Below are 16,514 nucleotides of genomic sequence, written 5' to 3'. Positions count from 1 at the left end.
CTCACGATCGCGCGACTTACAATTATTTTCTGTAACTCACGATCGTGAGGGTCTGGTTGCTGCAAACCAGGTGCACCAGGATTTTTTTCAATATTTTTCTCATCATTTTCTACCTCTATGGAAGTTAAGGAATAACATTTAAACACAATATAGAAGAACTTCATCTCTCGGGTGTAAAGGGGTATTAGGTATATCCTTAAAGTCAATATTTTGATGGATATTGATATAGTCAGTCCTTTGTGGCCCCCTGCGAATGGGGGCCCTGGGCACGGGCCCCGTGTGCCCTTATGGTAAAGACGGTATTGCCAATGCGGACTGGCAGACTTCACACACGCAGAGAATTAAGATAATTCTCTGGTATGCAGGTTTCCTCATGATGTTTTCCTTCACCGATCGAGACACGTGATATTTAATTTCTTAAAATGCACACAACTGAAAAGTTGGAGGTGCATGCCACGGACCAGATTCGAACTCACACCCTCCGGAATCGGAGGCAAAGGTCGTATCCACTGGGCTATCCGGCCTACGGTGGTAGGAATATTTTAATGGTATGCAACCAGACTGTGACGGTTGACTACAGAGGCAGACAAACATTGTTACTCTCACAGGTGCTAGCTTATTCCTGGAATAAATCTGCCGACTCGAACGACGGTCAGCTAAACGTGATGACATCATAGTTAACTTTATCTCGGCGTAAAGTATTTTTTATTTAATGGCAAGCTAGCCCTGCGATCTCACATGTTAAGTGAAGGTCCCAAAGTGCTGGAAAGGCGACCCCGTATCAGAACGCGCAGTGTTGATCGGCCCCCCACCAGGTGGACTGTAATATACTATGTGTGTGTACTGAGCGTTTCTTTCTATAACCAACTACTCGTATTTCACGAGATAACTCAAATCCTCATAAATGTATTTCACTCGCAATCGTCAGGAAATGTTGGTTCTATAAGGTTCAATTAGAAAGTCGCAACTGTTTGGATTTGTCGGGTTTTTCGCGAATAACAAATGAAAATTATATCTTTAAAAATAGCGAAAACTTAGACTGGACTATGAGTAAGTTAGTGTACATTTACCCTATTAAAAATAAATAAATAAAATAACTAGTGTGCAGCGAGCCTTATAACTTGATGTACAAAAGGTGAACGCCTTCAAGCTTCGCGTCCGAGATAAAGTGTCAACCAGGAAACTAATCACTCATTAACCTCGTTAATGGATGATGAACTTTTATTTTTTAGATACTGTACTAGATCACTTTATTATAATTAATAATAAATAAATAAATAAATATACTTAAACAATACACATCACTATCTAGCCCCAAAGTAAGCATACAGAGTAGCTTGTGTTATGGGTGCTAAGATAGTTGATATTATAATATTAATACACAATTATATACTACATATAAATACTTATATAATGAATAAATACACACAGACACTGGAAAACACTCATGCTTATCACACAAATATTTTCCAGTTGTGGGAATCGAACCCACGGCCGTGGATGCAGAAAGCAGGGTCACTACCCACTGCGCCACGCGGCCGCCAAATTAATGATTTGATTATAAAAACCAAAATCTGGACATATAGGCTCATTACGTGATTGTGTGATAGCCTAGTGGGTATGACCTCGGCCTTTTTTTTCGGAGGGCGTAGGTTCGAATTTGTTTCGGGGTATGCATATATATGTATACCACCAAACCATACCATAAGCACATTGCACATATTTTGTCCGGCCAAATGCGAGTCGGACTCGACCATCAAGGGTTCCGTAGCAGTAAGCAACATAAACTTCTTGCTAATTAATTACATATACACATTATATGTATATATACATATTACGATTACGATATATGACGTATTAAAAAACTAATACAAACTACTTACAAGATCGTTTTCAAACCAATTTTCGGTGGAAGTTTGCATGGTAATATACATCATATATTTTTTTTTTATAATTCTCTTATTTTAGAAGTTACAGGGGGGGGGGGGGGCACACATTTTACCACTTGGAAGCGTCTCTCGCGCAAACTATTCATTTTATAAAAAAAATATTTTTGTAGACCTAGCTAGATGATACCTCACACGTATGGGTTTGACGAAAAAAAAAATTCGAGTTTCAGTTTTAAGTATGGGGGACCCCATAATTTTTTTTTCTATTTTTGTATGAAAATCTTAATGCGATTCACGGAATACATCTACTCACCAAGTTTTAACAGTATAGCTCACATAGTTTCGCTTTAGCGTTAGTTTACGGAAAAAAGTGGCTATGACATACGGACAGACATGACGAATCTATAAGGGTTCCGTTTTTTCCATTTGGTACGGAACCAACCGATTGATTTATATGACAATGTTGTTATTATTATGCCTGGTGGGAGAATTCACGCCACATGGGTGTTTAGTCGCTATAAAGTGGAGTAAAAATAGCACCCACAACACGATCACTGCACTATATGCATTTTGCTATAAAGTGCACAAGTTTCAAAGTCATTAAGGAGGTAACGCGTTGTTTACCTTCATATTGACTAATAAATAAATATACTTACACAATACAAACATCACTATTTATTCCCAAATTAGGCGTATAGCCTGTGTTAGGATTACCTACCTATCAAGATTATGAATTTTATCAAAATATATTTATATACTACATACCTACTTATGTTACGAGTATCTATACTAATATTATAAAGCTGAAGAGTTTGTTTGATTGGACGCGCTAATCTCAGGAACTCTACTACTGAACCGATTTGAAAAAATCTTTCCCTGACTTTTGAGAAGCTACACTATCCCCAAGTGCTTTATGTTATATTTTATTCCCGTATTCCTACGGGAACGGGAACCACGTGGGTGAAACCGCGCGGCGTCTATAGTAGTATTATAAAGAGGTAAAGTTTGTGGTATAGTTTTTTTTTTTGAGGAATATTTGCCATATCTTTTTTTTAAATAAAAAAAAATCGGGAAAGACTGTATTAGTTGTAGGTACGACAATAGACCAACGGGGCGAGGATCGAACCACCACCCCTCGTACCGTTGAGCTATTGAGGCTCTAAATAATTGTAGGATGTAATCTCTGGACCTACTGAACCGATTATGAAAATTATTTGACTTCTAGAAAGCCACATTATCCATGAGTGTCATAGGTTATATTGTATCCCCGTATTCTCAAGAGTACCAAAAATACACGGAAAAAACCGCGTGGCGTCGGCTATGTTAAATACATTCGTAAAATCTAAACAAAAATTTTAAGTGTATCAACCTTCGAAGTCGAAACTACAATATAATAACCTACGTACGGAACCTTCAGTGGGTAGTCCGACTCGCATTTGTCCGGTTGTTTTGCTAGAATACAATGTAACGAAGTGACATTTATTTTTTACACACTCAGTTGATTCTCCGTTTGTTTTCATAGAGCAACCGCTTCAGAAACAGCGGCTACCAAGCGCACTCGAGGGAAGTGCCTTTAGCGAGCTATTCTCGGAGATTTATAAGTGTGCCTCTGTGGGAGGAGATATTCCGGTTTTAAACGTTACAATTTTACAAACGAAGCGGCAAGCTTTTGTACGCGGCTGAGTGATGTGCACATATTGACCTGACCTGCGCCAACAAAATGGAAAAAAATAAACAAATAAAATAAAATCGTTTTTTTCACTTTCTAAATTTACATAAGTTAGTGCGAGTTTGGACCCTTCTTTTAGGAGTAGTGAAACTACTTCTGTATTAGAAGGCTCCGCTCTTCCATAGCTAGTACAGAAATATCAGATTCTAAATGAACATTACAAAATTTTTATAATAGGTTGTTTCACATGTGTGTGTGTGTGTGTGTGTGTGTGTGTGTGTGTGTGTTTCAGGATACTTATATGATACTACTTATACTTATAGGATACTTATATTATAGGAAAGATACTTATATGTATTTGCGCCCAATACATTGTTACTTATGAGTTACCTATGACCGTCTCGTAATTCCAGCGGTTACTATATTATGTTTCTTTTTTATTATCTACAAGTTAGCCCTTGACTACGATCTCACTTGATGAAAAGTGATGATGCAGTCTAAGATGGATGCGGGCTAAGAAGTAGAATGAAAATCCACACCAAATTTCGGTTTCTACACGACATCGTAGGGAACGCTAAGTTGCTTGGTTGTAGGGTAGTAATTAGCCACGGCCGAAGCCTCCCACCAGCTTCAGCAGCAGAACTTCGGATCACGAGGGTTTGAGTTGAATTCCAGATTAGACTATGAAATGTTGGTATTTTCTTTGTTCTAAGAGTAACGAGTAGTAAGTAAGTTCAGCAAAAATTCTCAGCCCGGAGATGGATTTAGTGGTGTTCCACCTCCGTACCTCGAAGAGCAATCTAAGTCTAATCTAAGAGCAATCTAAGTCTAATCTAAAGATCTAAATCTAAATCTAATTTATTATACAAAATTAAGCTATTGGCCCCGGTCCATCGGAAACCGGTAACATCGGATAGGGGTCGTTAATGAATTTAACATTATCACTCTAATCCCTTCGAACTATGTGGGTCCACATAGTTAGTAGAGCCGATGGACGTTGGGGTCTCAAAGCGCTGGAATGGCGACCCCGCACCGGAAAGCGCAGTGATGGTTGACTTCCCACTAGGTAGACCGAGGACATCAAGCGGGTTGCAGAAAGCAAATGGATGCTCGCGGCTCGAGACCGTTTTGTTTGGAATTCCATGCAAGAGGTCTACATCCAGCAGTGGACGTCCATCGGCTGTTAAAGATGTTGATGATGATGATGACTCTAATCCCGCTAACCCTTCTCATATATGGAGGGAGGCCTGGCCGTTGAAATAGACTGACAACGAAGACCCATACATATTTGACTTAATTATTAAATGAAATTTCACTTTTAATGACTTGCGAGCAAGGATTTTATCTTAATAGGTATATGCTTAATGAATAAACCCTATTTGTCATTTACTGGCTTAAATTTGACTTAAAGAACAGTTTTTTTTTTAAGTTTCATTGTAGATTTCACAGTCTACTCCGCAGTGAGTAGCGCTGGTATCGAGTCGCTCGCTGCGGCCGACTGGGGAGGCTGGATTCGGATGGGTACCCGGGTGCACCAGATGTCATCGCCCACCTCATTATCTCTCACCCTGAACTCGACAGTTGCCACCGTATTCTGCGAATAGCAAAGAAAATTTTTTTATAACAAAAAATAGCGGACTTCTTCTGGCAAAGATCGATGAACTTTCATTGTAAGTGACCGTTCAGCAGATAAAATGGAAATAGTAAGTATCCTTAAAAGTATTTGTATCTCCAAGGTAACTAAGCGACAAGAATACTGGCTCCATTTCCGCTTCGACATCCAGGCTGACCCTTTGCGCAAAAATTGAGCCAGCTTTTCTGTCACCAGTCAAGATAACTAGCCGCTATATAATCCAATGATTTTTTAGCACTGCTCCTGCATGGACCAGGGTCTCCACGGCAAAAGAAACAAATAGTAACTCTCAGTCAGAGAGGCATGATTGTGCCACTTACCGATTTCAGCTTATTGTGCTGCTCATAATGTTGTTATTATGACACGGAGCCTATGTGTAAGCGTACCACATTAGGATCCGCCCCATTTACCAGGGAACCAATCCATCAGGCCGATGGTGAGATCAAGTCAAGAGCAAAGAGTTAACTTTTATTTTAATTATAAAAACGAACTGAAACCTGCTTACTAGAAGATGCCTCTTGACTTAAGGATACCCATGTTGTCAGTGGTAGGGAAAACGGAAGGGCATTCCATATAACTTAGTAGTGCGGATTAGGAACGAAGAGCCAAAATGCTTCGTACGAGTCCATGGGACATCAACTACGTATGGATGCAGACCTCTGCGATGCCTGGCAGTTCTATGATAGAAAGGTGAAGACGTAACTAGATAGAAAAGTTCCTGGGCCCTGTCCAAAATAAATCCTGTAAAAAACCGACAGAAAGGCAACCTTCGGACGATACTCCAACGATTGTAATTTAGCGTTAGATACGTTACCCATGAGCCTACTAGCACGGCGATCCACTAAATCCAGAACAGCATGTCATAGAATAAATAAAAAAATCTATAAACATCAGCTCTGAGGTTGACAATTGTTTCTTCTTATTTTCAGGCCCTCCTTGAACCAAATCACCACAGGGAAGAACCAACTCAGCACAGGGAAGAACCAACTCACCACAGGGAAGAAGCTCTCAATGAACATGTTGAGGCGGTACCGGATGTTCTCTCCTTGTTGGATGGGGCAAGCAGCATTGGTGAGAAAGTTGCAGGTGACGGAGTTCTCTTGCAGGTCGAGCGGAATGGTCACCTCGACGATGAAGTTGAGGGTGGCGGTCGCCAGCGTCGTCATGTTGTTGATGGTTCGCGCTGTAAACGTATTTTTTTTTATATACTAAAGGAAATTCGGAACCTTTCCTTCTTTCCTGGGCCTTTCCCACTTGGCCACTAAGGTTGGCCGTTGTGAGTAGGAAAAAAAACAAAAACGGAACCCTTATCTGTCTTAGTCTGTCTGTCAAAACCCCTTACTTCGGGTATGCGTGAAGGCATTATGTAGCAATTTGAACCGTATACTCAGGTCTGATAGACGAGTCAAGTTGTAAATCAAACTTCTAAGTTTACCTAAAAATTATACTGCCGTTTATTCAGCAAAATAAATTCTCAAAGGAACTAATAGGATACTTCCCCGTTGGTCTAGAACTATAAAATTTGGCAAGTAACATCGTTCAAGACTATCTACAAGTACAGGAAAATAATCTTATTTTGACGACCCCCGTTGCGCAGTGGTATGCGCGGTGGATTAACATGACGGAGGTCCTAGATTCGATCCCCGGCTGGGCCGATTGAGGTTTTCGTAATTGATCCAGGTCTGGCTGGTGGAAGGCTAGTTACCACCCCATCGACAAAGACGTACCACCAAGCGATTTAGCGTTTCGGTACCATGTCGTGTAGAAACCGAGGATTTTCATCCTCCTCCTAACAAGTTAGCCAGCTTCCATCTTAGATCGTATCATCACTTACCATCAGATGAGATTGTAGTCAAGAGCTAACTTGTAAAGAATTAAAAAAAAACTTAAAGCTATATTTCATAAAATTTAAAAAAAACAGGAGATCTAATTTTTTACAGGGGTTCAAAATTTCTACGACTATGGAACCCTCGAGCGGGTTCTGCATCGTCACAGAGCTCTTGAACCCTTGAACACAGAGAACTTGTCATTGAATAAAAAAAACATGTGCGTCTCGGGACGATCGACAGAAACGTATGCGTGAGAGAAAGGGAAGCCAGACAGTGGCGCCGCAATGCGTTACGTTACGAAGCAGTTTACCCTCCCATAAGAAGTTATCACTTCATTTAAGAAAATCCATGTCTTACGAGCTTCGAAGATGACATCAATGACTGCATCCTGTAGTTGCGGGAGTAGACACGGCGGGGTGGTGCAACCATGGACGTGAGTGTTCAATGGAAGACCTCCTCTGCTGATGAGACCTGCCAACAACATACTTATAGCCAATCTTTTTTGAGTAGTCTATTCTGTTTTGGGTGTAGCCCGTGGTGGATTTACCCTAAGGCCCATTTATTTAATCAATTGGTTTTGATAAAAGGAAATAAAATAGATTCTATAAATAATCATACCAATTATGATAGACTAGCTGACGCCGCGCGGTTTCACCTGCGTGGTTCCCGTTCCCGTTGGAGTACGGGGATAATATATAGCCTATAGCCATCCTCGATAAATGGGCTATTGAACACTGAAAGAATTTTTCAAATCGGACCAGTAGTTCCTGAGATTATCGCGTTCAACCAAACAAACAAACTCTTCACTTTTATAATATTAGTATAGATAAGGCCAACCAACAAAGGTGGGCCTTATCCACAATCAAAGCCGCTATAGAGCTATAGAGAGGGCTATGTCGGGAGTCTCTCTGAAGGACAAAATCCGGAACGCTGTAATTCGTAGGAGAACGAAGTTGATCAACGTAGCCCAAAGACTATATTTGTCGCAGAATGATGAAAGATGGCTGCTAGGGCAGACGTGGACACCACGTACCAGCAAGCGCATAGTAGGATGCCCTCCAGCTAAATTGTCCGACGACATTAAGTAGGCAATGGGAAGTGGCTGAATGCGAAAGGATCATGTGTGTTGGCGCTCTCGGAAAGGCCTATGTCCTAAACCGAAGGTTGCCTGGAAGAAATCGCTACTTAGCGATAAGGCCGCCTTTTGTATGCTGATCTCTTCTTAATCTGTTTTTATTTCACTTGTATTTGTCTTTGTGGTGTGCAAATAAAGAATATCTATCTATCTATCTATGTCCAGCAGTGGACGGATACAGGCTGATGATAGTATGATAGATGCTGAGAAAGGGGCTGCTGGTACTTAGAAGCCTAGAGCGGCTAATCTGCCACTGGCTGTGTAGTGGTAAGCTGACAGAACACCCTGTTTTCATCCAGATTATGTAAGTGCCGTAAGCCCCGGTGACGCAGCTGAGGTCCCATTAAAGATAGGACCTCAGCTGCGTCACCGGGGGATTTGGACAAGCGCGAAAGCACAACCTGATGGGACCTAAAGGCAGAAGCACCGCTTGATGGTGCCCGAAAGCAGAAGCACCGCCTGATAGGGTCCAGGCAGAAGCTGAAGATATGGATGGAAAGACTGAGGGCGTCTCCTCTGAGACTTAGAATAAAGGGCCGTTCTAAGAAGCTGTTTTGATCTGAGTGTATCGGAGACCAAGTGTGTGTGTTAAAACTGCATCCCAAGGACGTTTTTACATGTAAAGTCCTTGCTACACACAGACAGTTTTACACACCAACGCGCATGTTCAGGCTTGTCTTGTACATCTTATCACTACAGTCAAAGCCAATAGGACGTCCTAGAATAGTTTGAGTTAGTTAGTACATTTATGTATGTTAAAACACCTAGTTTGATTCGTAACAGTGTAGGTATAGGTACCTACATACTGATGTGAGTGGTATGGTGTGGTAAAATGGTATACTGATGCATTTTATTCACCCAGAAAAAAATACTATATCACGCAATTGGGAGGACGCAGATCACTTAAACTATTTAAAATGTCTGTCGGTCATCAAAGCTATCTTCCAGACTACTGAACAGATTTTCACGCGATTTTCACTAAAGAACAAGCTACAATATTAACTTACACCGTTGAACATTGGTGGACTGTCCGCGAGCGAGCGCGAATAGTCCACAAAACACTGCAACCACTTTAAACACCGTAAACGTCATGTTGCAAATGATAATAACTTATCAAACCATCTTCAAATATATACTGTTTTTAAAGGGTTAATTATTATTATTATCAATCAGGTGTGCTTATCTAAGCGATAAAGTTCTGATTTTTGATATAATAACAGGATGGTCAAAAATAGCAAGTGTTTATGAATGAATCACACCAATATTATAAAGGCGAAAGTTTGTGTGTGTGTATGGGTGTGTGTGTATGTTTGTTCCTCCTTTACGCTGCGGCTATTTAAGCGATTTGGCTGAAATTTGGAATGGAAATAGATTTCTCTCTGGATTAACACATAGGCATCTACTTGAACCATGATTTTGTTCGGGATAAAAAGTAGCCTATGTGTTAATCCAGGCTATAATATATCTCAATACAAAGTTCAGCTAATTCGGTTCAGTAGTCGAGGCTTGAAAGAGTAACAAACATTCATATCATCAAAATCATCAGTTTTCGCTAATCTCGGGAAACCATGGATTTTTCTAGATAAAAAGTAAAGAATACTGTGTATGTAATATCTGCATCTTATAAATCAACTTTGAAAATTCTTTGACTTAGGTCACGTCTACACTTCAGACTTCACATCAGGTGAGATCTGTGAGATTATACAGTGTATGTAATCTCTGGATCTTATAAATCAATTTTGAAAATTCTTTGACTTAGGTCACGTCTACACTTTAGACTTCACATCAGGTGAGATCTGTGAGATTATACAGTGTATGTAATCTCTGGATCTTATAAATCAATTTTGAAAATTCTTTGACTTAGGTCACGTCTACACTTCAGACTTCACATCAGGTGAGATCTGTGAAATTATACTGTGTATGTAATATCTGCATCTTATAAATCAATTTTGAAAATTCTTTGACTTAGGTCACGTCTACACATCAAACTTCACATCAGGTGAGATCTGTGAGATTATAATGTATGTAATGTAATCTCTGGATCTTATAAATCAATTTTGAAAATTCTTTGACTTAGGTCACGTCTACACTTCAGAATTCACATCAGGTGAGATCTGTGAGATTATACAGTGTATGTAATCTCTGGATCTACTGAATCAATTTTGAAAATTCTTTGTCTTAGATCAGGTCTACACTTACCTACCATCAGGTGATATCGTGGATCAGCGATCATTAAAAAAGTTTAAAGACTTAAAAGATTATACGTATACTGGTCATATAGACAGACCCGGCACAAATTCTGTTTCATTGTATAACGAAGGGTGGTAAAATCTAGTGGGTCAATCATAATTTGCTCACTGACTTCAAGTTTTGAACTGGGGAATAATCTAAACAGCCACGCTGTCTGTGAATATCATAGGCTATATTTAATCCTCGTATTCTGACGGGAACAAGAACTACGCGGGTGAAACCAAGGCTTCAGTTGTGTTAATTACATTTTTGTAATTAAATCAAAACAAATACTTAAAGTGAATCAACCTTCGAGGTCAATAACATAATTGATATTTTTAATTCACACAACTAGAACACACAACACACACAGATCTACACAACTAGAATTTACAAAATATTCATGTTTAAAATTGGTTGAGTAAAATAATCGTTTCTTGCTAAAAGTTCTGTTCACACTTAGGCCAAAGTCGTGTCTCCTTTCACTTATGATTTGTGAGATAATGAATAAACATAATTTTACTTAAAGAATGAAAGCTTTTTATTAAATTTGACCATAGATTCCACAGATTCTACTTCGCAGTGAGTAGCGCTGGTAGCGAGTCGCTCACTGCGGCCGGCTGAGGAGGCAGGATTCGGATGGGTACGCGGACGCACCAGATGTCTTCGCCTGCCTCATTGTCTCTCACCTTGAACTCGACAGTTGCCACCGTATTCTGCAAATAGCAAAGCAGATTTTTTATAGTAATAACTAGCGGACACACGAGACTTCCTCTGGCAAAGATCGATGAACTTTCATTCAGAAGATAAAATGGGTAAGAATTGTCCTGGGATGTGTATCCAAATATTTCATGTTTTGACGGCCTCCGTGGCGCAGTAGTATGCGCGGTGGATTTACAAGACGGAGGTCCTGAGTTCGATCCCCGGCTGGGCAGATTGAGATTTTCTTAATTTGTCCAGGTCTGGCTGGTAGGAGGCTTCGGCCGTGGCTAGTTACCACCCTACCGGCAAAGACGTACCGCCAATTTAGCGTTCCGGTACGATGCCGTGTAGAAACCGAAAGGGGTGTGGATTTTCATCCTCCTCCTAACAAGTTAGCCCGCTTCCATCTTAGACTGCATCATCACTTACCATCAGGTGAGATTGTAGTCAAGGGCTAACTTGTAAAGAATAAAAAAAAAACAATCGCATTCCGAAAGACATTAAAGCGTTACCTATGGCACAATTTAAAAGAAAATATACGACTGGTTGATAAGTAAAACCTACTAAAATGTCAAAGAACTATTAAAATAATAATTGTAAAAATGTTAATTGTAAAAATAATGAATTTTTTTATATTGTATTGCAATTGTAACTTTATTTTATTTTTAATTTAATTTGGTAAGTATGACTGTTGGTGTTATTTCATTTAATTTAATTTAGTAATTGTGACTGTATTTATCTTTTTCTTAATTTCATTTCATTTATTTTGGTAATTGTGACTGTTTGTATTTTTTTTTCACCATGTATAATATATGCACACTATTAATTTAATTGAATATTGTAAAAAACAATAATTCTTGCAAATAAACAATTTATATTATTATTATTATTATTAAACAACTTGACCGTTATTTTTATCCTAATAACAAATAAGATAGATACCATTGTTTCTGTCTCTTTCTTTCTCTGTTTCTACCTCCTATTGCCTACTCTTTCACACATTCCATCACCACCAGCAGAGGTCGTGCTGTCGTCATCGCCTTTTGTTTAGTGGGCGCTTTTTGAAATTACGTCGTTTACAAAAATCATCACCAGGCAATGTTTAGGCTTAAAATTATGTTTAATAACCGTTTTATTTTCAGGTAAAACGTTCACATTAAATAACTTGACCGCTATTTTAAGCCTAATACGAGTAACAAATGAGAGACGTGTTTGTTATGGCCTGTTGGTGGTAATGACGTCAATATGATTAAGATTTTGACTCACTAATATATTGTAAACTAACTTAAAGATGTATATTTTATAGCAGCTAAAACTGAACTATAATTTAAGAGCAGTAGGCACAATTGTGTAAGTAATTATATTCGCAAAGGTGCTTATAGAATACCAAGAAGTTATAGCGTTAGGACCCATCCCATTACCCAGGGAATCAGCGTCAATACATCAAGTCGATGGTGAGATCAAGTCAAAAGCAAAGGTAATGGGTAAACTTTTTTTTACATAATATAGGCGAGCGCTTGGCTGCAATCATGCTTGATCACACAGAGATACCCCTAGCATCGCTCGTTCCATCGCCCGCTGCGTGACTCTGAGCCTTCTTATGAGGCATGGTCTTTAATTTAATTGTTTCTTATTCTTTTCAAGGAGGGACCAACTCACCACAGGGAAGAAGCTCTCAATGAACATGTTGAGGCGGTACTGCACTATCTCTCCCTGCAGGATGGGGCAGAAGGTGTTGGTGAAGAAGTTGCAGGTGACGGAGTTCGCTTGCAGGTCGTAGGGAATGTTCACCTCGATGATGAAGTTGAGGATGGCGGTCGCCAGCGTCGTCATGTTGCTGATGGTTCGCGCTGTAAAACGTCATCATTTTGTTTTATTGACGTGAATACGTGTTTAAAATTGCTTCCATTGGGGTGTCATTGCAAAAAAACGAATGTACGAAAATCTGGGGATATATAGTTTGCTACTGTAGTAACCGCAGTATCAGCCGTATCAATGGCACAGGGCCACTGGATTACAGGGGTCCCTTACGTGTGAATGCTAAAATTAGTAAAATGTAATCCTCAATCTCCTTTGGTGATGATTCAAAAAAAAATAATATATTATTGGGCGCCCCAACTAAATTTGATACAGGGCCCTTCCAAGGCACGCTAGGCCACTGTAGCTTCGTAACTATCATATCTATCCAAAATGTAATTATACCATTGGATAGCTGGAGAATCAAGAATTACGCTAATACGCTTAGTTGAAACTATGGTAAGTTATGTGCAGTGCGAAGCGCTGATAATTTGAGGTAATTTTGTTGGTTTCGAAATTTCCTGTTAGCATAACTTTTAACTCAGAGAAACTACAACTTTCATTTAGGTTTCAACCGTTACCTCGACGACTTATCTATTGTACAGACAAATAATATAATTAGAGTAAGTGCAGTGAGAAGAAATTTCGTAAATGTAAAAAAATGACATCAAAAGAAATCTATATTAAATTTTCTTTCTTTTAACCGACTTTTTTTAGGGTTACATACGTCAAAAGACTGCATCGTCACTTAACAAAATCATTTTTCTCTGTAAAAAAAGTACCAATTAAAATTCTTGTATTGAAGTATTACGTAGTACCTACTTATGTCAGTCTCTCTCTCTCTCTCTCTCTCTAACCACTCTGCGCATTAATTCGTAACTGTAATAATTATACATTGTTTGATAAGTAATTTAAATAGTTATATAGTTAATAATTTGTTTATTATCAGCACTATTGCTGATAATAAATGAGAGAAAGGGAAGCTAGACAGAGTAGCACCGTAACGCGTTACGTTACGAAGCGGTTTAAAACATCTTCAAAAATTACTATCGACAATTATTTATTCGCATATTGTAAAATTATTCCTGAAAAAGTTGAACTATCTTTATTGATTGAACATTATTTCACAGAAAATTTAATAAAAAACATCGAAAACTTATGCAGTACAAAGACTTGATAAAATAAAACTACTTTTACCTAACTATAATAACCTATATGGAAAAAGAAAACTTAATTATGTTATTCCTAATTTAATTAATCAACTACCTAAGTCATTAAAAGATATTCTAACTATAAAAAATGTAAAACCTAAATTTAAAGAGTATTATCTAAAACTTATCATTAATAAATTTGAGTAACATAATCAGATGTCAGCTATATTCACTTCATAAAACCTTTTCTGTTTTTGTATAGTTTTTGTTTCTAATTATAAGTATATTAAGTTAAACGTAGTGTTTTTATGTTTTATGTGTATATATAATTGTAACATTAGATTTTTTATTTTTTTATTTTTTTATTTTTCATTATTTTTAAGTTCTTAATAGATTTAGTTACAGCTTTGTTAACGGCGCAGGGTGCGCAGAAAAACTTCATCAAGTTTATGTCTGCACCTTTTAATTTTATCATTGTAATTATTATATATAATTAAATAAATAAATAAAATAACCTCCCATAAGAAGTTATCACTTCAATAAAAGAAAATGTATGTCTTACGAGCTTCGAAGATGACATCAACGACTACATCCTGTAGTTGCGGCAGCAGACACGGTGGCGTGGTGCAACCATGGACGTGAGCGTTCAATGGAAGATTCCCTTTGCTGACAAGACCTGCCGACAATAAACTTATAGTCAATCTCTTCGGGGAACCCCATTTTGCTTTGGGCGTAGCCAGCGGCAGATTTACCTTAAGGGTTTGCACGGGCCTACAGCAGCCAGATGTCAGTTACCAATTTTATACAATAAGTTTAAACGTTATCACTTTCTTTTTTCTTAAAACTTAAAACCGTTTGGAATGTTTAATTTAAATGTGAAATTCTCGTCTATAACTTGCAATATATATTGAATTTGGAAATAAAATATGTTTGCATTAAATACAATTGCATCATATTACATGGGATAATTTTATTATACCACAGAAAACATATGTACAAGTACTAATACTATGAAGCATAGGACGGTCAAGATTACAAATCTGCCACTGGGTGTAGTGTTAAGATGACAGAACAAGCTTTTTAATCCCGATTGTGTAAATTTTTTTATACCGATTTCAGCAAGCGCAGAAGCATCACCTGAAGGGGCGCGAAGGCAGAAGCAGAAGAGATGGGCGGAACTGTCTAATGACGTCTCCTCTGAGACTCTGAATGGAGGGCCGTTCTGGAAGGCTGTTTTGGCCTGAGTGTATCAAAGACCAAGTGTGTGTAAAAGAAGAAAGCTTCACTCCATACCAAGGACGTTTCTACATGTAAAATCCTTGCGTGTGTCGTACAGCCCCGGAAGGGGGAGAGTGAGTATCAAGGGACAAGGAGCGAATGATAAAGTAACTAAAGTAACTTGAGTTTTGTTTAAGTAAAGTGTGTCAAGAAGGCGTCCCGGGAGCCTGCAAAGAGCAAGTACCGGGTTCGCCCTCCCTCAATTTGGCCCAAATTACCGAGAGATTGAAAGGGCTCTGGGAAGTGGTGGTTGCACACATAGTCAGTTTTACACATCAACGCGCATGTTCACGCTTGTCTTGGACACCTTATCACTACAGTCAAAGCTAATAGGACGTCCCAGAATAGTTTGAGTTAGTATGTTAAAAAACCTACTTAGATTCTTAACAGCATAAGTAAGTACCTAGCTCCTGGTGTGTGATGTCCTTAACCTGGAACCATACATTTTATTCACCCAAAAAAATACTAGATCACGAAAGTAAGAGGAAGCAGATCACTATAAACTATTTAAAACGTCTGTCTGTCCACCAAAGCTAACCTTCCGAAATACTGAACAGATTTTCATGCAATTTTCACTAAAAGTTCAAGGTAATTAACAACTTACACTGATGAACATCGGTGGACTGTCCGCGAGCGAGCTCGAATAGTCCACAAAGCACTGCAACCACTTTAAAAACCGTGAAGTTCATGTTTTAAATGATAATAACTTAACAAAAACACGTCCAAATAGCTACTATTTAAATGTCTAATCATTTATCAAACATGTGTGCTTATCTAAGCGATAAAGTTTAGTGAAATGTGAGTTTTAGGGTTCCGAACGTACGTAGTACAAAAACGGAACCCTTATAATTTCACTTGCGCACATTTTAATGTCTGTCTGTTTTCTCCGAATGTACTGGACCAATCCAGTTGAAATTTAGTTCACATATAAATTTTATTGAATTTTGTTGAACACGATTGTATTGTATTGTGTTCAAGATTGTACTGTAAAAATAATTTTAGGTTTAGCTTTAGATAATAATATTTAAAGAAACAAATAAACCCGAAAATTATATAATTAGGTACAATTTCAGCTGGCCTATTTTGGTGTTTATTATCATTATCAACCTATTAAGGTGGACAACAACCTATTGAAGTGGACAACAACCTATTGAAGTGTACTGGTAGCTATATGAAAAGTGCATACTGTATGGCTGTAAAAA

The 16,514-nt window shown here is 38.4% G+C and overlaps 2 protein-coding genes across 2 annotated transcripts; both read right to left on the bottom strand.

Annotated features, from left to right (window-relative positions):
• Positions 1-4,998: 4,998 nt before the first annotated feature.
• On the bottom strand, positions 4,999-9,247 carry LOC128198311 (uncharacterized). The gene is made up of 4 exons (XM_052882912.1): positions 9,163-9,247; positions 7,378-7,491; positions 6,184-6,374; positions 4,999-5,152 (listed from the first exon to the last, which is right to left on the bottom strand). Exons 1-4 carry the CDS (start codon positions 9,245-9,247, stop codon positions 5,009-5,011), a joined length of 534 nt encoding a protein of 177 aa, XP_052738872.1. The 3' UTR covers positions 4,999-5,008.
• Positions 9,248-10,699: 1,452 nt separating this feature from the next.
• On the bottom strand, positions 10,700-16,033 carry LOC112056162 (uncharacterized). Its single transcript, XM_024096529.2, has 4 exons — positions 15,917-16,033; positions 14,597-14,710; positions 12,746-12,936; positions 10,700-11,100 (listed from the first exon to the last, which is right to left on the bottom strand). The coding sequence occupies exons 1-4, from the start codon at positions 15,999-16,001 to the stop codon at positions 10,957-10,959; spliced, it is 534 nt and encodes a 177-aa protein (XP_023952297.2). The 5' UTR covers positions 16,002-16,033; the 3' UTR covers positions 10,700-10,956.
• Between the last annotated feature and the right edge of the window lie 481 nt (positions 16,034-16,514).

This window comes from Bicyclus anynana, chromosome 8, assembly GCF_947172395.1.
Source record: "Bicyclus anynana chromosome 8, ilBicAnyn1.1, whole genome shotgun sequence".
Lineage (NCBI taxonomy): Eukaryota > Metazoa > Arthropoda > Insecta > Lepidoptera > Nymphalidae > Bicyclus > Bicyclus anynana.
Note: the sequence above shows the minus strand (reverse complement) of the source record. Positions and strands in the feature narration are given on the sequence as shown.